The 22,153-nt window shown below is 41.0% G+C and overlaps 2 protein-coding genes across 3 annotated transcripts in view; one reads left to right on the top strand and one right to left on the bottom strand.

Moving 5' to 3' along the window:
- Positions 1-6,124, top strand: part of LOC109920351 (fructose-2,6-bisphosphatase TIGAR) — a 13,479-nt gene extending 7,355 nt beyond the window's left edge. Inside the window, exon 5 of the mRNA XM_048610586.1 lies at positions 6,080-6,124. Within this exon, the coding sequence (XP_048466543.1) occupies positions 6,080-6,124 (45 nt within the window). The remainder of the gene's footprint in view (positions 1-6,079) is intronic.
- A 2,587-nt stretch (positions 6,125-8,711) lies between these two features.
- Positions 8,712-19,395, bottom strand: LOC109920353 (G1/S-specific cyclin-D2-like). 2 transcript variants are annotated; one of them, XM_048610305.1, is made up of 5 exons: positions 18,600-19,395; positions 17,733-17,948; positions 16,320-16,479; positions 10,387-10,535; positions 8,712-8,886 (listed from the first exon to the last, which is right to left on the bottom strand). In XM_048610305.1, the coding sequence occupies exons 1-5, from the start codon at positions 18,792-18,794 to the stop codon at positions 8,776-8,778; spliced, it is 831 nt and encodes a 276-aa protein (XP_048466262.1). In that variant the 5' UTR covers positions 18,795-19,395; the 3' UTR covers positions 8,712-8,775. The 2 variants fall into 2 exon arrangements, with proteins under 2 accessions (XP_048466262.1, XP_048466263.1); XM_048610306.1 differs by lacking the exon at positions 8,712-8,886 and adding an exon at positions 9,692-9,721 and having other exon boundaries at positions 18,600-19,388.
- Between the last annotated feature and the right edge of the window lie 2,758 nt (positions 19,396-22,153).

Below are 22,153 nucleotides of genomic sequence, written 5' to 3'. Positions count from 1 at the left end.
TTTCTGGTTGACTGGACACGTGCCTCTTGTTCTCTTCTGCTGACTCAAGTTATCTTTGTCTTTTCTTGTTTGCACAACCACTAACATCACAGTTTATTAACATGCACATGTGGTAGTAGCTAATCAGACAGCTTGAACTCTAATTGGGCTGCCAACGCATGAATAGCACAAGGTCAAACACAAATTAGCAAAGTCCCCTACTCTTAATTACAAATTGGTTTCTTTAGAAGTAATGGACTGAGGGATCTTGTGGCAGTAGTTGTGTCAAATCCAACCTGCTCCAGAGGTCTATGATAATATCACTGAATGGGTTATTTTAAAAATGTCACAAGTCATGAAGATCTTAATGATCACAGTTCCTATCTCCTAATTTGTTCCTTGAAATGCCGAATAGATTATAAAATCATCCTTATTCCTGTTAACCAGAGCCCCTATACCTCTGGATCACGAAGTCCAGGTTCAAGTCCCAATTGCTCAAGAGGTATGTCATAACACATTTGAACCGGTCAATTAAAAATAATTTATTCCTCTTGGCTTACTACTTTCATAGATCTTGATCATATGGCACCAAACAAATAGTGCCTGGTTAGATTATGTAGTTAATGGTATATGAATGATTGTGTACGTGTAGGAGTGTGAATGGTGTGCGCGCGTGTGTGTAGGGCAGAGGGAGACATACTATCATCTGAATGTCCTCAAACATCCAAGTTTTCCCTAAAATTGATCAACTTTATTTAACAAGAACCATGTGTAAATCTGCAATTATGCCTGAAACAATGTAAAGCTCAAAATAACTATACAAACTAAAACACAAGTCTGTAACATATTTTAAGTTTCTCTTTTAAACCAACTCATTTACAAAACTAAACCATTGCTGTCTTTGAGCAAAAACTTTTTACCTAAAAGCACTTTCATATTTGTTAACTTGATCATACACAAGTTTGAGATATAAAACCTTATGAACCCATGACCTTACTTTTGATATAGGACTTTTATTTACAGGTTTTAGCCACAAATAAACAGAAGAAAATGCAATTTCTCACTTGCTTAATCAAGTCATTTTTTTTAAAAAAGACATTTTGTTGAAGCCTTTCATCTTGCATTGTTCAAAACAATTTGCAAGAACAGTGAAGTAAAGCGAAAACAACATTCATACAATCAGAAGACTCTGCTGGTTGGCTGGCAAGCGGACCCTCATTGGTACAGTCTTTGCCATGGAGAATGAACCAGTTATTGATCATTAATGTTTACCTGTCAAATTTTATTTACTTTTAAATAAAGCAGATTGAATCTGCTTAGTCAAGGGACTGCCCTAAAAAAGGCAGAAAATGGCAGTAACTCATTGATGTGCAAGTCAAAAGTTAGCCACTGAAATAGTAACTTAATCCTATGCCACGGAAGGCCAGCAAGCACAGCAGTCTTGTGTGAAATGAGATTTGGGAGCATGTAATGATGCAGGCAGAGTTTTTAATAAGTTCAAGTTTATGTTGAATAAGAGAATGCAAGGCTGGTCAGGAGAATACCTGAATGGTCAAGTAACAAAGGCATGGGTCATCTACTGAAATGCTTACCTAAGGTAAGGAGGGAGTCAAATAATACTCTTTGAATTCCCTTTTATTTAAAATACTGGATACAATAAAAAAAAAGAATTGTTTCTGGTTGGAAGCTGGAAATTGAGACAAAATCTGCAGACGAATATTCAAAATTAAATAAACTTTAGAATACAATGATCCAGACTTCAGAAATCAGATCAAAGCAGGATGGGCATGGTGTCAGTGGTTTTGCCAATCTTTCTGCCATCTCCTCTCACACCAAAATTCACACCCACTAAACTACTACAGAAAGTTGCCTTCATGTGGCTTTCAACAAATGAGGGGAAAAAAGTACAATGTATACACAAAGGTCAATTAATTTCACTGAACTTCTCAGTAGTGATTTATATATTTTACATATTGGACCATCACATTTTCCCTGTATGTTCATGAACTTGTTTGCTTATGACACTTGTTACTATCATGCATCTCTTTCTGAGCAAGTGTCACTTGGTGGATGGCTTCAAACCTATTTGCAAAGCTCCCTAAGGTAAAGAACTACAGTATTACACATACATGAGATGGAGTATGACAGTTCCCATTGGCTGGACTCTTTTTAAACTTCAATTTCAAAAAGGTGGAACTTTCCTTCATGTGCAATAACTCTGACTGCCAATCACCTGGTCCCATGGGTATTCCACACATGCTATTATTGAAGTGTATATTTCCACACCCCCGAACGCTTGAAGGCCAAATCACTATGCAACAGCTTGCGTCCATGAGGTTTCAGAATGGTTCTGGGGAGAATAAAAGAAAGCAATCTCCTGCTAAGTGGAAGATGAGGACAACTGCATCGTGCGGTTTGGCCCCCAAAACTTGCACTACTGCAGAGAATAGATGCAAGAAAGATCCTGATTTATTGTCTGCACAGTTGAGACTACAATCACAACCGTACGGATATTAGGTAACTTAAATATAGCACTTTCAAATGCCATGGCTATGTGTTCTGCAGCATGTACCTCATTTAAGGTGTTCAACAGTATCCGTTGAGTCAACTAAAAAAAAAATGAGTAAGAAGGTTAAATAGCCAGTAATAACAGAACATTGCAAGTGTTTCTTTAGATATATAAAGGGTAAAAGAAAGGCAAAATTGGACATTGAGACACTGAAAAATGATGCTGGAGTAGTAATGGGGAACAAAGAAATGGCAGAGGAACTAAACAAGTATTTTGCTTCAGTCTTCGCAGTAGAGGATACAGGTGACATTGCAAAAAGAGAGTCAGGGGGCAGAGGCGAGTATGGTGGCCATCACTAAGGATAAGGTGCGAGAAAACCTGAAAGATCTGAAGGTGGATAAATCACCTGGACCAGTTGGACTACATTCCAGAGGTTTGAAGGAGATAGCTGAAGAAATAGCGGAGGCGTTAGTGGTGATCTGTCAGGAATCACTGGGGTCAGGCAGGGTCCCAGAGGACTGGGGAAAAAAAAAAAAACACTAATGTAACACTCTTATTTAAGGAGGGAGTGAGGCAAAAGACAGGAAGTTACAGGCCAGACCTCAGTTGTTGGTAAGATTTTGGGAGGCAATTGTGAAGGGTGAAATTTCTGAATACTTGGTAAAATAGGGCAACGTCAACATGGATTCATCAAAAGGGAGGTCATGCCTGACAAATCTGTTAGAATTCTTTGAGGGGGTGATGAGCAGGTTAGACAATGGAGACCCAATGGATGTTATCTATTTAGACTTCCAGATGGGCTGTGACAAGGTGGCACACAGGAAGCTCCTGAGTAAGATAACAGCTCATGGTGTTAGAAGCAAGGTACTAGCATGGATAGAAGATTGGCTGTCTGACAGAAAGCAGAGAGTGGGGATGAAAGGGTCCTTCTCAGGGTGGCAGCCAGTGACTAGTGAGTTCCACATGAGTCAGTGTTGGGACCACAACTTTTCACTTTATACATTTAATGATCTAGATGAAGAAACTGAGGGCATTTTAGCTAAATTTACAGATGACACAAAAGATAGGTGGAGGGATAAGTAGCATTGAGGAAGTGAGAAGGCTGCAGAAGGATTTACAGGTAGGCAAAGAATTGGCAGATGAAATACAACATGGGAAAGTGAGAGGTCATGCACTTTGGTAGGAAGAATAGAGGCATAGACTATTTTCTAAATGGGGAGAAAATTCAGAAATCTGAAGTGCAAAAGGACTTGGGAGTCCTAGTGCAGGACTCTCTTAAGGTAAACTTGCAGGTTGAGTTGTAGTTAGGAAGACAAATGCAATGTTGGCATTCATTTTGAAAGGACTAGAATATAAAAGCAGGGATGTACTTCTGAGGCTTTATATGGCTCTGGTCAGACCACATTTAGAATATTGAGAGCAGTTAGGGCCCCGTATCTCGGGGAGGATGTACTGGCCCTGCAGCAGGTCCAGAGGAGGTTCACGAGAATGATCCCAGGAATGAAAGGCTTAGCACATGAAGAACACTGGAGTTCTCTGGGTGTATGGAGTTTAAAAGGATGAGGGAGGATCTAATTGAAACTTAACAGAATACTGAAAGGCCTGGATAGAGTTAACATTTAGGGGTGGCACGGTGGCTCAGTGGTTAGCACTGCTGCCTCTCAGTGCCAGGGACCCGGGTTTGATCCCACCCTCAGGCGACTGTGTGGAGTTTGCACATCCTCCCCATATCTACCAGAGTTTCCTCCGGGTGCCCCGGTTTCCTCCTATAGTCCAAAGATGTGCAGATTAGGTGGATTGGACATGCTAAATTGCCCGTAGTGTTCAGGGATGTGTAGCTTAGGTGGGTTATAGGGGGATGCTCGGAGGGTCGGTGTACACTTGTTGGGCTGAAGGGCCTGTTTCCACACTGTAGGGATTCTATGATTGGGAAGATGTTTCCATTAGCAGGAGAGACCAGGACCCGAACACATCATCATAGTAAATGGAACACCCTTCAGAATGGAGAAGAGGAGAAACTTCTCCAGCCAGACAGTGGTGAGTCTATGGAATGCACTGCCGCAGAAGGCTATGGAGGCCTGGTCATTGAGTATATTTAAAACAGAGACAGATAGGTTCCCGATTGTTATGGAGATCAAAGGTTATGGGGAAAAAGGCAGGAGAATGGGGTTGTGAAACTTATCAGCCCTCACTGAATTGTGGAGCAGACTAAATGGGCCGAATGGCCTAATTTCCACTCCTATGCCTTCTAATGACTAAGACAATCTCACCAAGGTCTGTATTCCCATACAATCAAGGAAGGACATTCAGTAAAGTGAGTCTTTATTTTATAACCAAAAACAAAAAATGCTGGTGATCTGTGGGTCAGGCAGCATCTATGGAAAGAAAGCAAGCTAACACGGAGTCTGGGTGACTCTTTATCAGAGGTAAAGTGAAGTGTAGAGGTGGGTAGCATTTATGTAAATAGTGGGAGGGGGTGTTTGGAGTGCTGGGAAGAAAGGATGTTGATAGTTCAAAATAAGTGATCAGAGTGTGACAATAGCAGAAGAATAGTGTCTCTAACTACCAGACTGGAAAGAACAGGCAGTCCCACTGGGATGGGGTGGTAAGAGGAGAGAGGGTGACGGAATGTAACAAGGAAAGCTAAAAGAGAGAGAAGGAAGGGGTTCACAATTTGAAGGTGTTGAACTCAACATCAAGCTCAGAAAATTGTAAACTGCCTAGTTTGAAGAGGAGATGTTGCTCCTCCAGTTCACACTGTGATTTGCTGGGGACGTCAAGTTGAGGTTCTACAGGACGTTGGTGAGGCCACTTTTGGAATGTTAAGTACAGTTCTGGTCTCACTGCTATTGGAAGGATACTATTAAATTGGAAAAGCTTCAGAAAAGATTTACCTGGATGTTGCTGGGAATTGAGGGTTTGAATTCTAAAAATAGGCTGGGACCTTTTTTCACTGGCGCATAGGTGGTTGAGGAGTGACCTTAGAGGTTTATAAAATTATGAGGGGCCTAAATAAGGTGAATAGCAAAGGTCTGTTCCTTAGGGTGGGGGACTTAAACTAGGGGGCATAGTTTTAAGGTGAGAGGAGAAAGATTTAAAAGGGACCTGAGGGGCAACTTTTTCACTCAGCGTGGTTTGTATGTAGAATGAATCGCCAGAGGAAGTGGTAGGCACATGGACAATTACAACATCTAAAAGACACTTGGACAGGCACAGGAATAGGAAAGGTTTGCAGGGATATGCACCAAATGCAGACAAGTAGGACTAATTTAGTTTGGGAAACTTGGTCGGCATGGATGAGTTGGATCGAAGGGACTGTTTGTGCTGTATGACTCCATTCCTTTAGCGGTTATTCTTTCCTGCTCTAAATTAGTGCTTGCTTGCTAACTTTCATTCAAAAGTCACCATGAACTTTTCCCCTTTAGGTGTATCTGCAATGGTGCTGGCTTCAATTGGGAGTGATGCTGTCTTGTGTGCAGCTAACAGTACCTTTTGGTTGCATTTCATTGACCAGTGGGTTCAGACTCATCTGTGGAAAGACCAGGTCGTTCATTAACAGTATATTAGTTACTTATTTGGGTTTATTTGCAGTATTACAAAATGCACACAAACAAGAACATACCTATCAATGAATAGACGCTGCATACCAGTAGTTCAAATGCTTTAATCTAATTGTCTAACTACCATCTCCCAAACAAGTTAAAATTGCTTCCTTATGTATTGGGAGTTCTAAGAATCTTACACATTCCATTCTTAATAATCATAAAATGATCGCAGCAAATTAAGTCATTCAGCTCATAGTGTATGTCCTAATTCTACGCAAAAGCAACTGGTCGGTCCCTTTCCTCAAACTCCACAAATTCTCTTCCTTCATATGTTCATCAATTCACTGTCAGAGCCCTCAATTAGATTTTACCCCCATCATACTCCAAATCCAAATATGTTACTATTGATTCTTAGCATTCATCTTATATCAATTCCTCTGGTTTCAAACATTTCCAGCAACGAAGTCAGTTTCCATCTCCTCCATCTCGACCACTACAATTTTGAATACTATTATCAAAATGTCCTATCAACCATCTATTCTTTAAACTGAACAAACCCAGCTTCACCATTCTATTCAACTGAAGTCCTAATCCCTGGAATTACTCTTGTAATTTTTCCTGCACATGGTATAACCTTCAAGTCCTTCGAGTTGTGGTGCTTGGAATTGGACACAATCCCTCAGCTGAGGTTGAGCCAGCACTAAGTTTTATGGGGTTGGGGGTCAATAAATGTGGAGCTGGAAAAGCACAGCAGATCAGACAGCATCCTAGGGGCAGGAAAGTCAACGTTTTGGGCCGAAACCCTTCATCAGGTCTGGGGAAGTTTTATCATTACTTCCTTGTCTACAACATGCCTGTTTATAAAACTAAGAATCCCATGACTTTTTGAACATTCTTCACCTTTAGAATTAAAAACTTTTCAGTTTATATTGCCCCTTTGTTCTTACAAAAAAGTCCCATGTCAGTTTCATCTGACAGCTGCTCAAATTGATGAGACTACATCACTAATACTGTATGCAGTATTTTAAGAAAGGATGTATTTTTAAAAAGGATGCATTGGACAGAGTTCAGAGGTGGTCTACTAGATTTATACTTGGAACGAGCATGCTGTCTTATAAGGAACGGTTGGTCATACTGGGCTTATTTTCACTAGATTTAGAAGAGTGAGGGGTGACATGATTGAAATATGCAAGACCCTGAACAGTCTTAAAGAGATTGTGAAAAGGATGTTTCCTTTTGTGGGCAAATCCACAAATAGCAGTCACTGTTTCACAAGTAGGGTTCACCCTTCTAATTTAGGATATTTTTTCTGACAGCCGCATGACTTCGGAACACATTGCCTCAGAAGGCTTTAAAAGGAGAAGGCAGATTAATTACTTTGCCCAACAAGAATGTACAGCCATCAAGGTTAGATGAGAATGTGGAAAGTGAATTACCAAGATCAGCCATGATCTTACTGAATGATAGAATAAGCCCAAAAAAGCCAAATAACCTATTTCTGCTCCTAATTTATATGTTTCTATTTCATTATCCTATGTCCTCTTGAGGTCTACCACCATCCTCTTCAGTTCACAGTACCATGTTTATGTTTCCAGCAAATTTTGAAGCTACGCCCTGCATATCCCAAGTCTAGGTTATTAAGATGCATCATAAAAATCAACAACCCTAGTAATGTTTGAGTCAATGCAGTCTTTTAATATGTACATCTTACATCAAATGATTTCCTACATATTTCATGCTATTACTTTACATCAATAATTGCACCTTATTTGCATCATACAATCTGTTCCCAAGTCCCTGACAGATTCTGCACATGTCCCAAAAACCTAATTGCAATGTCCTGATATTTGCACCTGGCACTTACAAAGCCCTAGCTGGCAAATTTGGCTTATCTCATTTGTCATCAAGTCATCATCTACAGGTATTGATGGTTCCGTAGATAGTTTGACAGCTGTATGTTTTTATAACAAGTGACTAAAATTCAAAAAGTGGAGAAGCTCAGTAGATCTGACTGTATCTGTGGACCATATCTACAACTGTATCATGAATTGCAAATGATTAGCATGCAAGTACAGTAAATATTAGGATAGTAAATAGAACGCTACCGTGAAGTGAGATGTTATGCTTCAGTTATACTTGGCTCTGGTGAGACCACATCTGGAATACAATGCAATGTCTTGGTTATCTAATTTAACAAAGAACGTATGAAGCAATTCAGAGAAGAGTTACTAGATTAATGCCTGGAATGGACAAGTTGTCTTATGAAGAATGGTTGGACAGTCTAGGCTTGAACCTAGAATTTAGAAGAGCAAGACGCAACTTGATTGAAAGCTATAAAATCCTGATGGCTCTTCATAGGATAGAGTTAGACAGGAAGTTTCTTATAGGGGAATTTAGAAAAGTGTCTGTTTTAAAATTGAGAGTCACCCATTTAATAAAAAAAAAGGTCTGGCAAAATTTCCTCTGAGGACCGTAGGCTTTGGACTCACTTCCTGAACAGGACATGGATGCACAGTCCTTGAATACTTAAGGCAGAGGTAGATAGATTCCTTTTAAGCGCGAGTTGAAAAGTTATCCAAAATAGGTAGGGATGTAGACTTGGTTACAATCAGATCAGCATAATCTTATTGAATGGCAGAAAAGATTCAATAGTCTGAATAGTCTACTCACACTCACGATTCATGTGCTCATGTTCCATTCTCTAATATCTTCACTACTTTGCTTTTAGTTGCCTGAGAAGTGTTAAAGGATGTTTGTGCAGCTGCTCAGCAAATAACTTATTACTGCAAATGAAACTGTACTCTTTGGACACATTTTAAATCTTTTCCTGCTTGGATCATAATTGATTAAAAGCTGCAGGCAATAAAAAGAATTGTTAACAAATGTCTTTCTCAACAAAATTTACAACTACAAAATTAAAAACGTGTAATTTCTGAATTAAGAACAAATTAATTAAGTTGGCTAGACAGAAGTGCATCTGATGTGTGCCAACAGCACAGGGTTTGATCATCTACATTCCAGCTGAGATAGATTCATTGCCTGTCTTCTTGCTCAACCAGTAAAATCAACGTAGCTTTTTTCTATAGTTTGGTGAATAATCAACCAAAGGCCAGCCTTCAGGCTTAGAACTCAAGAAGAATTCCTGAATATGCAAAAACCACTCCATCAATAGCAATAAAAAAAGGCAACATGTATATTTATTCACATTTCATGCTCCACAACTGTAAGCTCACAGTGTTGCTTTTAGACAGTACTTCTATTTTGGACAGGAAAATACTAAAACGTAGAGTACCATGTCTGGAAAATAATGTCATGCTAAAGCTATGGCAAGACTGCAGAAACCTAAAGAAACACCATGACCATCTGCTCTGCCAAAATATGGCTATGATATGCAAGCATCAAATTACATACAAACTGACAAAGCGTGTAGCTGCTTATCTTTAAAATTTGTTTGCTGTTACTAATTAGAGTTATGTTAAAAGTGGACATTGAAATAACATCGAGACCTTGAAAATACAATTGGATTTTATTTCTCCCCGATTCTCAAATGGACTTTTGAGCTGATGTAATAAGTTGAATCACAGCCATCCTCTGTGCATTATCTTGCCCCCACACACTATCTTCCAGTTGAACAGTCCATATGAAAATCAGGAGTGCCACAACGTCAACATTTTCAGAAATGTAAATTCTAAGAAAAAGATGATCTATTATCGCCAGTCCTGGGTTTCACAAGTTAAACTACTCGAAATGTAACCCACTCAAAATCAACTTTTAAGCATTCTAAGATTCTACAATTCAATGACAGCAGAATTCCATGCTTGCATTCCAAATGCACTGAGACTAACTCAATAACTATATGTGCTCTTAATCACAACAGCAACTCTACCTGACACATGCACAGCTTTCTTCTCTAAAAGAACTTCAACCAGCACCTCAAGTGGTTGCATTTTTATATTTTAAATGATATAAAAAAGGCACCATAAATGTACAGTGCTAAGCCAGAATACCCACATTCAGGAAACAGGAGTGAAGACCCAGTCATTCCTGAGGACGTTACTTTGCAAAATCCTTCCAAATGTAATGGATTAAGTTTTTCACGGTGCAAAATTCACTGCTATACGAAATAAAGCCTCTCTCATTTTCCCAAAATTTTGGTCATTTAAACACATCATCCCAAAGAATTTAAACTTACAAATGCCCTAAAACAGTGTTCTAAAACGATTATCTTACTTAGACCTAGAACAAATTAACTCCACAAGGATTTGCAACAAAGACCGAAACTACTTTACAGACAAGATATTGGTTGCCAATCAACTGTCAGCAATTTTTTGACTAGCGTAACAGAATACTCACCACATCTGTGTGAGAGAACTTGGCCAAGTGATCTGTCAGGTTATAACTCGAAAGTGAACTGTCACCAACATCCAGCTGAAGTCCACATATTGCTGCTCCAACACTTCCAGTCGCAATCATTGATGGCGGATACATGGCAAACTTGAAGTCTGCAGGAACAGGCACAAAGAAAGTTGAAAAACTGTACATGCTCTCAATGATTTTTAAACTAAAATTTCCAGAATAAGTTTCACTCCCACCACATATTAAACTACATCTGAACAGAATGATCCAAAGACAACTCTATAATAGCATATGGTCCACTTTTCAATAAAATGACATCTCAGAAATATCACGAATGACTGAATAAAAAGCCACAGTGGCCCTGCCAACCAACACTGCTGTAGGTCTGCACCTACATGTGGGCACATGAACATATTTCACCGCCGAAGAACGTTGTAAGCTCCTTTAATGTCATTCACAATGCAAATGAGACAGCTAGAAAATGGCTGGAGGCCCAGAGTGACTAATGCCTAGGTTCCAAAAGACTTGCATAGCATCAATCTCCCCTCTTCCTTTCCTCTAAGAAGCACCATAAACTTGGCTATCAAAGCTCTGCATGTCCCCTCTTTGTTGTTCAACAGGCAGTGATTTGTATCAGTAGCTCCTATTTTTAGCATATTAATTAACTACTGCAACTGTTTGAGGCAAGTGTCTCCAACTGGAGAGTGTGGCACCATTGTTTGAAACCATCCCCTCATCTTCGCCATTAAAAATCATGGAAATGACCCTCCTCCTGATATGAATTCAAGCTGACATTTTCACAAAAGGACTGGGGGGTGGGGGCAGGGCACCAATTTCACACATGTGGTTTGCCAGCTCACCCAACCAAGCTAACAAGGGATTTTTTAAAAAATGTGAAAAGGACAACATCATTGTGGGTCACCTATAATGCTGTTAGGAAAAGGAATAATTATGGAATGATTGAAATAAAATAAAAACTATTGGGAATTTTCTAAAATATTAATCTTCTTGTGAATACAAATTTTCCTACCACTAGTGTACATAGATTAAAAATGTAAAGGCTGCATTCCTATTATTTACTTTCCAATACACAATTAAATACAAAAACCATTATATTGAGCATACATGTACTGCAATTCACATGCCACGTATAAACCTACATAACGTTGAAACTTGGGCTAATCAGAAATTCCCCTCATATCCAAAAGCATTTGCAGATAAATCAGAACACCTATAATCAAAGTAATCTCAATTTTAAAAAAAAAACAGTACATTGTAAATTCAGAACTTCAACTGAATTAAAACTTAAGCTCAAAATAACCTCAAAATAACCTCAACCAGGCCTTGTGACCTTAATTGTTCCAGCAGAATAATATGCTCTGCGATATTTCTTTAAAGCACATTATTTGAATTATGACCGCTGCACCAGGAAATCCCATTTAAAAAATGCACTTCAGCACGCTGAAGATGTAAAACAATTGCACATTTGGTGCTTTGCCACCGGACATTCTAATTCAGTACACTGTAATCTGCAACCTTGCCTGACAAACTAACTAACCAAATGACTGTTCTTCAACCACTTATTTATCTTCATTTATCACCAAGAGTTTAACCAATTAATTCAATTTTATTTGTGGAAAATTGCTATGCTCACTTCACTATCATTTTGCCTACACAACTATTTCGAATTGTAACTAATTCAACGATATCTTGGGATGCAGGAAAAGAGGCGGCATTAAGTAAATACAAGTAGTTTGTCCTTTTGGAAGACCGACCAATTTAAACAAAGTTCTGCCATGGCAGTAGAAATATACATTGTGCAAATGATACAGTACTTCTTTCAATATAAGACACTACACAATTTAATTGGAGCAAAGTTAACCGTGGAGATAAAGAAAATTTTAAAGCACAACCTCATGCACCATTTCCTGCTGTAATGTTTCAAAATGACATTTATCAAGTGTGGCAAAAAGATAATCTGCTATTGAAAATAATTTACCCAACAGAGACCAGAATATCGATGGCTGATCTGGCTAATCTGGCTAATCAAGTTGTATAACAAGATGGTTTTGAACTGCAGCATAAAACAATCAACCTCACCAGCATCAGCAACACGGTTGCCTTAAAGAGATGGTGTGGAGGTGCCAGTGTTGGACTGGGATAAACAAAGTCAAAAGTCACACTACACCAGGTTATAGTCCAACAGGTTTATTTAAAATCACAAGCTTTTGGAGCACACCTTTGTCAGCTGCTCCTTCATCACTTCACTGGACGAAGGAGCAGTACTTCAAAAGCTTGTGATTTCAAGTAAACTTATTGGACTATAACCTGGTGCCGTATGACTTCTGGCCTTAAAGAGAGATAGCTCCATCAGAGACTGTTTTAAAAACTAAGGATTGGGGAAGGGATTGCTGCCATTTTTAAAGAGCAAGCTACCAGCAATTACTTTAAATGCTGTTTACACTAGCATTTGCTCAACCAATCAGGGAAGTTCAGTAGCAGACAAACTGGCACTGGCGGCATGTACAAGGAGAAATTCAGCTGGCAACAAGTACCTGATTGGTGTGTAGATTGGTGACAAGCATCAACAATAAAGGTCCTCTGCCTGCCAACAAATGAGATTAGCTCCCAGATAGCTGAACAAGCTGGTGGGTGTGAACAGTATAATCAAATGCCTTTGGACCTCCAAAGGAGGTGGCGTCTGTTTTCTCATACCATTGGAAACAGGGACCATCGAATTGCCTTCCCAATTCTTTTTCTCTGCTCATAAGGTGCACATTTTACTTTTTGTTTCCATCTTCATGTGAAAACAAATTTTATTGAGGGGGAGTAGCGTTTTAACAAGTATATTTACATGTTAACAGTTTAAAGTTATTAGATTCTGATAGTGATTAGAATCTATTTATTATAAATAACAATTCTAGTTAAGTACAGAAAATGATCTGTTCTATTAACTTGGGTCTAAAAAGAGAGTGTGCAAGATTCCTCAATTTATCTATGAAAAAATCTTGAACTTTTGAGATAAATCCAGGAATAGCAGAGCTTGATTTCCAGTCCACTACCCCAGTGAGGCACGACAGCGCAGACCCAACAATGCTCAATGTGTCTTTGAGTCTGTGTCTAAGAAATAAATATTACTGATCAGAAATTTCCTCTTTACATTGCATAACTGCACAGCTGTATCACAAGTCTACCCAACAGATTTCTATTGATTAATGAAATTCACATAGCACTTTTTAGGTTCCTTTGCTGAATATAATTATGATTATGCTTATTTAGAAGCAATTCAAAACAAATTCCACATCTTTCCAATGCAATCCTTTCAAATGTTATCCTTACATTATACTTTAGAAGCTGGTGAAAACACAATTAAAATAATATGCTGTTCTGACAGCTTGCTTCCAACTCCAAGTAATGAAGCAGTTTGGGGGTGGGGTCCAAAAGACGACAGAGGATGTACCTCTTGTGAGAATCAGCAACAGATACTAATTTTTCTCCCCCAAAGTTTCCACTGAGGTAATAACAACAGATTTGCATGCTGCTCAGACTTATTTTCTGGACTGTTGTAAATATGAAGCAATCTATATAAAGTAGTTTTGATAGACACAATCATTAAAAAAGGGCCACAAGTTCAGCTTTTGATTTGTCCATGATTAATTGGAAATATACTCTAGAGACTGCAAATACCGTGATTATACTGGCAAAATATACTGCTTTTTCAATGTAGGAGCCTACATTGCCATTAAGTCTATTGACCCATTTACATCATATTTCATACACAGTTAAATGCTTGGGAGATAATTTTATTTTTCTGCAGAAGCTCCATTCAGTTGGTCTAAGTTCTACCCTTTGTCTACACATTTCTCTTTGTAGGATTTACTGGTATAACAACACATTTTTTCATTTCAAATTTCTCAACATCATTCAGACAAAAACTGACAGGTGGCTTTAAAATTAAATTATGAATGTTAAATCCCTGAACAGGGACCAAACTGGTGGGTCACTCCACACATCCTCCACTGTTATAGTTATTCCAGTAGTCTTTGCTTTTTGTTATTGCATTATACTGAACAAAAGCCATGGCATCCCATTCTAGAGTGTTCTTGGCTACCAGTAGAACTATGCTTTTATCAAATTGGCACTTTTTGAAGACTCGTTTCTTATTTTTTTAAAAGGACAATGCTAAATTCTAGCCTCATGTATAAAGATGATCCTTAGATGAGGACCATGTTTCTAATTTTGTGTTTAAAAACTGGGGACTGAAATGAAAAAGTTTTTTTTTGAAAAATACAATGGCTGCAGTTTTGAAAACTAAGTAGTTCGTCACCCAGTGCAGGTATCAAAGAACTGTTTGAACAGGCAGTAATTGCAGTTTAATTTGCAGATTTGGAGCCAAAGGAGTGTACCAATGCAGTTTTTGCTGGCACTAAGTTAACTGGACTATGGACTAGTGAACAGTTATCAAAGAGACATTTCTGCCTGCCAGCAAATGTGATTAGTTGTCAAGTAACTGACATCAGAACAAGTTGCAACAGTAGAAACAGAAAATTGATCAGCTCTTCCCTAGCGCAGAAGCCGTCTTCCTGTTCCTTGCAGTCAAACCTCACCGTAAACTTAAAGAAAAGCAGTTTCTCTTTCCTGGAACTATTATTGTACAGCATAACCTTTAACTGATAAGTCAGAGACTATTTATAGCCACCTTGTGTCTCTCACCAACCAGTGGAAGCAACCGGAGAAAGATGACTGAAGTTATGTGCTGGCCAGCAGAATAGTTATACAAATCATCTCAACAACAGTATATAGGAACTGTCTCTCCACTCTGTCTATAAGCTAGTTAACCCTATTGGTTTGTGTGCATGCATGAGAGTGAGAATGAGAGACAGAGACAGAGACAGACAGAGAGAGAATGAGAACGAGAACAAGTAAGAAAGAGACACCGAGGGGCAGTGAGTGAGTGACGTTTATAATGGAGATTAGAGTTTTATTTATGCAGCTATATTAACTGTTTAACTGTAACTAAAGTCTAATTATTTGTAATAAGTAGTAATTCTTGACTAGTACAGAAACCAGATCTGTACTTGCCATTATTTCGGGTCTGAAAGTCAGGTAAATTGGAAACTTTGTATGACAACTCTGGGAATAGCAGGGCTCAATGTCCAGTACACTACCCCAGCGAGTTGTAACAAATCATGAAAGAAACAAACATTTTCCAAGATTTACATATAGCAATACAGAATATATAGTGAACTCAGTGAAGCCCTAATATTTTAATTCTGTCCTTATTTGCAGGTTTTGTTAATGAATTCTGAACTACATTTCTAATGGAAATTGCCCATGTAAATCTATTGCACTACAGTAATAGACCCTCAACTGATGGAAGCACCTGCAGCCCTTTTTTTGGCAGGATAGTAGAACCAATGTTACATGTTTTCTGTTTCTATTATACATACAGAATTGGAATACACAGAAACAGGCAAGATTCCAAGCTGACAATATTTTTAACAAAATAGATGAATAAATAAAGGCAATAATGAAAACTGATAAGAAGTTCCATTGTGAAAACCTTTTCCAGCAAATATTGAAAGATCATAGAAAAGCAAAATAATAGATACAAAAAGCCATATGAAAAAGGATAACGGAAATACTCAAGCAGAATTGGCAACAACAGTAGAGAGAGTAGTAGTATTATGCTTCAGGTCTGTGCCCTTCCGTCAACTATCATAACACCACACAATAATGCACCCAATTAATGAACAATTTTGCTTTGGCAGTTGAATCTCAAATCTTGGAACTTTTCTCTGCACATTCAAAACACAAAGCCAAAGCAAAGTTTAGTCTGCTTCACTCTTGAACTTCCCTATTCTCCCACCAACATATTCTCAACCATAGGTCTTAAACAGAATCAGCTTCAGATATTAAACCACTCATACCTGTGGCACAAAGAGCAATGAAGGTTTGTGCATGCTTTCGGATCAAGTGTAGCTTGTCTTTAGAAAGAGGAAGCTTCTTCAGGATGTGTTCAATGAAGTCATGTGGAGTCACAGCTGCAAGATTCCACTTCAACTTTCCCAAAACCACTAACTCCCACTCCTAACAAAGAGGAAAAGGTTAAATGCATTACAGGAAAGGAACAGTGAAAAGAAGAAAATAAGCCATACAGGGAAACCTGTTCTTATTTTTAAAAAAATGATATTTCAAACAAGCCATCTGCCAAACCACGTTTTTTAATGGTAAAAGCACAGCTAGCACCTATTCAGGGTGAACATTTGAATATCTACCTCTAGAGGGAGCTACCAATGTGCATGGAAAAAGGAAATAAACCATACTGGAAAGCCTTTTCTTATTAAAAATAAAGGATATTTCAAACAAGCCAATGGCCACACCATTTTTAAAAAAATGGTAAAAGCACAACTGGCACCTATTTAGGGTGAACTTTTGAATATCTACCTCTAGAGGGAGCTAACGACTGATTTGCACTATTCACAGTTTGAAGAGCCATACTACCTTTACCACTGAAATTCAAACAAAACTCAGCTCTATTAACATTATTTATTGAGCAATGACACCAAATGTGGCTTAAATTATTGTTGCTAAACTAAATGAGCACATTTACATTTTGTTTTGCTTATTTTCATATTTTAATTCGTAGACTCACACAGCTCACCCATCAAAGATTGGGAGATTTTACCCACAATTATATCCACAGAAACAACTTTATAACAGCAGCAATTTAACCTCCACCCTGCTTTCCCTCCTACCCCCCCCCCAAAATCGCAAGGAACAGAATAAAAATGATACTCATCAGTTGTTCTCATTTTTTTTCTGCACTGCAAATAAAATATTTGATTCATCCCAATGTTAGATGTATTTTTAAGACCTGAATGATTTTTCCAGCCAAACACCAAATTTCCTAGAAAGCAGACACTGTAAAGAGTTTACAATCATGTTGGAAGTTTAACTTATGGAATAATAGAATCCCTACAGTGCAGAGTGAGGCCATTCGACCCATTGAGTCTACACTAATCCTTTGGAGAGCACTCCACCCTCAACCTCATTTTTACCACAGCTAACCCACCTAATCTACATTCTGGATACCACAGGGCAATTTACCCTAACCAATCCACCTAACCTGTACAACTCTGGACTGTTGGGACAAACCCACGCAGACATGGGGAGAATTTGCAAACTCCACAAAGACATCCAAGGCTGGAATCAAACTTGGGTCCCTGGCGCTGTGGGGCAGCAGTGTTAACCATGTGCCATTGTGCCCCCTCCAAAGTACAGATCAGCCCCAAATGCTAAGGGTTACGTATAGACAACTGAAGATAGATTAATGAAATTACCAGAAGTTCACATGGTCTGATAGAGTTGTCAGTGTATATGCAAAGCTTTTCTGCTGTCAGAGGAATATTCTCTTTGAACTTTGATGCAAGGAACAGACAAACAGCTCCAAGCAGCTGCAGGAGGTTTTTGGTAATTGGTACAATCGATAAGAATCTGTCCAGGTAATTCACTGCCAAAGGAAACACTTCCTCCTCACACCTCTGCTCTTCGCAGACCTAAGGGGAGAAATGGATAAAAATGAGGAATAACAAGGTCGTAGAAAGTACTGTTGGTAGTGAACGAGGCCTTGGCACCAGCCTTGATCCATCACATGCCTCCAGTTCATTAAGCAAGAAATGAATTGAAGTCACAATCAAAAAGGCTGAAATGAAGACAATCTGCTGCAGTATGTCACTTTCCAAAAAATATTCAAAATAAAAATCAGCCCACAAACCAACAAAACACCCAACAGATCCAGACTCTCACCTTCCAAGCTTAATCTCAGTCCCTCCAAACTACCACAGCTACCCTGTCAAAGTATGGTAACGGAGACCATTGTCCACTCCCAAATCCTTACTGACTGTCCCAGAGGCAAGCCAAACTCAACTCATCATGCACGTTTGTGATCAAACAGAAAATATGGAAGCCTTCCTCCTCTCCTACCATCCCCTGCCCTGGGAGTTGGGATAAGAGGGGTGAAGGTGATTGGGTGGGTGGGGGGGGGAAGAGAAGAAGCGAAGGAAAAGAGTTGGAGTGGGGGAAAGAGGCAGGTGAAGAGTGGGGGCGATCCGGGGAGGGGAAAAGGGGGGAGGGGGGGGGGGACGGGGAGTCGATCCGGGGACGGGGTGGGGTCTGGGTATTGGGAGCTGTGTCCTCCGAATACGAACCTCCAGCATCCAGGCGGCCACCATCCTCCGCATATAGGGCTGGATGTCCTGCTGCACGCACGTGAAATAGGGGCAGGGCGGCAAATAGCGCTCCTCCACCGCCAGCAGATTGTGCAGCACACGGTCATCTTGCAGCAGCTTGGGGTCGGGCAGCGCCCTCAACACGGTCTCCGGCTCACAACACAGCAGCTCCATGGCGGCCGCGGGGGAGGAACGACAGACAGACAGTGAGGGAGAGACAGAGGGGGAGGGGACGGGAAGCTCGTGTCCTGGTCTAACCTCTCTTAGGCGGTGCGGGGCCAAAGCAGGGGCTACGGCTCCGGACGGGACGCGCTGACGCACGGAGCGGGCAGCCGCTGGTGGTGTGGAGCGGCGGCTGGGCGGGCGCAGGCAGCGCGCACATCCGACACGGGCAGCGGGAAGCGGGGAGGCCGGCGGCAGGGGACAGCGGCCATGCACATCGGGACACTCATGAAAGGCCGCCGCCAGGGTGGCACCCGAGGCGGGCGCCCTTCATCTCCGGGCACGATAGGGAACCGCGGCCACCGATAAGAAACCACGCTCGAATCGGGGGGGTCTAGGAGCGAAACTGCGGGTTTAACGGAGATTAAACCCCGAGTCCGCCTCCCCACAGCTGGCGCTCCGCGTGCAGCCAGAGGGCCCCTCTGATCAGCGGGCCACGCCTCCTTATTTATAGTTGACGAACAACCCGCCCCCTTCTGTCCCAGGTGAGCCAATGGGAGCTCGCTCCCTCTTTGATAGACAGGAGGTTATGAACACACCCACTTGGTCGCGCGGCTACGATAACGCCCCTTTATTACTGACTGGCTACTCGGACTGCATCCTTCCGCGCAGCCTGGAGATAATCCCTACACACCACGCTGTTGACTGGCTGTTAGTCTTGTGCCCCCACCGTGATTGACACTGTGCTAAGTGGTGCCTCCCTCTACAGTTAAAATCCCGTCCCCTTTGCAATTGACAAGACGGTAGAAGCGGATCCCACCGCTTTGTGATTGATGATGTTAGGACCCCGCCCCTCCGTGATTATCAGGCGGCACGTGCCACGCCCACCCCATGATTGACATACAATTCCGACCCCGCCCCATCAGAAAAAAGTCTCATTGAAAAACAACAGCGTTACGATTCTAATCCCATCTTTCCAGCATTAACAGGTGCTCACTCGCGCCCCCTCCCCAGTGTTCGACAGGCACTCAGGACTAGACTAGCGCAGGCAGCCCCCATCCCCCTGAAATGGACAAGTGCAGGTATTTTCCCCGCAGCCCGGCGTGGACAGTTGCAAGCAACACCTTCCCCCGCCGTGACAACAAGGTGCAGAGCTGGATGAACACAGCAGGCTGAGCAGCATCATAGGAGCAGAAAGGCTGACGTTTCGGGCCTAGACCCTTCATCTCTCCGTGATGGACAGGTATAGGTAGTCCCCTTCCTAGTGATGGAGAGAGGCAGGTAGCCACTACACCCCATGATGGACAGCTGCAGGTATATCCCCTCCCAGAGATGGATAGATGCGAGTTGCCACCAACCCACCGTGATGGACTGGTGGAGAAAGCTCCCTGTGATGGACAATTGCAGGAACGACCCCCTCCCAGAGACAGGCAGATGCAGATATCCCCGCCTCTAGTCAGTGATTGGTAGGTACACGGGGAGTCCCGCCCCCCAGCAGTGATTGCTAGTCATTATAGCCACTCACCACCCTGACCGATCGGAGTTCCGCCTCCAGTCAGTCACAGACAGAGCCTTGCTCATGACCAATGATTGACGTGTAGTAAAAGTAGTTTTGTGAATGCTGGAGAATTGAAGTAACAGAAACTCAGCAGGTCTGGAAGCTTCTGTGAAGAGAAACGGCATAGCATGCAAGGCTACTCGCCAAGTGCTGGAAAATAGGATTAGAATAGGTAGATGTCCGATCACAGGCGTGGATACGAGGAGCCGCAGGGCCTGTTATAGTGCTGCAAAACTATGATTAACGTTTCGAATCTGACATAACTTCTTCGAATTGACAGACATCGAGATCCCGGTAAACGCCAAGCCTCTTGCCAGAGATTGACACGAGGCTGGAGCCCCTGACTGACAGGTTGTCAGTGGGCCGCACAAGGTTTGAAGCTTTCTGGTGCAGATTGCCACGCCTCTCCGCTGTGCTTTTTAAAATTGGCTTGAATAGTAAAGGCGAAGTATCAGTGTCTGTGCTGTTGACACGCCTGCAACCTTCTAGGAAATCAGATTGTGTGGCTCCTTTCGTTTCAAGTACTGTACTATAGCCAAGAACCAGAACGGCTTCAGTAACCAATGCCATCTGTACAAATCCTTTTAATCACAGTTCAAGGATTTGTTCTGTGTATGCAGGGAGATGGATCACTGAACCAACTTTCCAAATATATCCCATTAAAAATGCCTGTTGATCCGCCGTCTATAATGAAAGGATTGTGTTGATTTGATCTTTATTGAGCCTTGTAATTATTTCAGGTTGCTGCAACGTGCTTAAGTTGCGTATTTAAGCTGATCATAAACCCACATAACTACAGAAAGTGACCTCAACAACAATCCAACACCTCTAACCGGCTAAACGTTCAATTTTAAAAATGTCAACCTGTTGATCTAAGTTGTGCAATGTTTAAGTTACAGTTTCAGTTGCGAGTTTGTGAAAGCAGCCTTTTGTTTTTCTTCGATTAGCTTCATCTTTGGGCATTTCATTTTAGTTGATGTTCTGAAATATTTTGGATTCTGCCTGTATTTTGCTACTTGCCTGTTGAATTTTATTTGTGCAGAATAAGGACGAGTTGTGACCTGCACATTTTCTGGCCTTAGAGTTTAACTCTCGGTACACACTGCACGGGATTGAGTCTCAGCAATTTTGAGACAGATGGGTGATAGCACAGTGGAGGCCTCGAATGAGGGAATAAAACAAAAGAAAATGCCAGAAATACGTAGTAGACCAGACAGCATCTGAGGGAGATGAGGTTTCACCAGCATCTTTGTTTTCATTTCAAATTTCCAGAATTTGCAGTACATAGTTTGTCCGATTAAATGTCAGCAACAGTTTTAGACTTAAGACATCCAGTACATATACAGGAGGTACACAAAGCATACGTTTACATCTGTTTTTGGTAGTTTGCTTTTCAGGGAGAACGCCAATAGCCCAAGCCAGCGCCTATAGTTGGAGGGACTCTACTCCAAATCAAGTATTTCTGTCTAGGAGTTCTTCCGCTCTTATTGACATCGATCAACCAATGTAGAAAATTGCTTAGGGACAGTATGTACATAAGCAGCAAGACGAATCTAACCTGGTCAATGCTGCTCCATTAGTCTTCTCTCAATCACCAGAAAAGAAATGAAAGAGTTCATCAACAGTGCTATCAAGCAACACCTGCTTAGAAATAACCTGGTCAATGATTCTCAGGTTGGATTTCACCAGAGTAACTCAGCTCCTGGTCTCATTGAAGCCTTGGTTCAAACATGGACAAAAGAGATTATTGTCAGAGTTAAGGTGAGAATGACTGTCTTTGAAATCAAGGCCAGAGGATGGTAGAAGCATGTAC

The sequence above is a fragment of the Rhincodon typus genome, chromosome 22, assembly GCF_021869965.1.
Source record: "Rhincodon typus isolate 14 chromosome 22, sRhiTyp1.1, whole genome shotgun sequence".
NCBI lineage: Eukaryota > Metazoa > Chordata > Chondrichthyes > Orectolobiformes > Rhincodontidae > Rhincodon > Rhincodon typus.
Note: the sequence above shows the minus strand (reverse complement) of the source record. Positions and strands in the feature narration are given on the sequence as shown.

Coding starts and splice junctions, on each gene's coding strand:
- LOC109920353 (XM_048610305.1), bottom strand. CDS start 18,794: ATGGAGCTGCTGTGTTGTGAGCCGGAGACCGTGTTGAGGGCGCTGCCC. Junction 16,480..17,732: donor TCAGACCATGTGAACTTCTG/GTAATTTCATTA, acceptor CCTCTTTGTTAG/GAGTGGGAGTTAGTGGTTTT. Junction 10,536..16,319: donor CATTGCTCTTTGTGCCACAG/GTATGAGTGGTT, acceptor CTGTTCCTGCAG/ACTTCAAGTTTGCCATGTAT.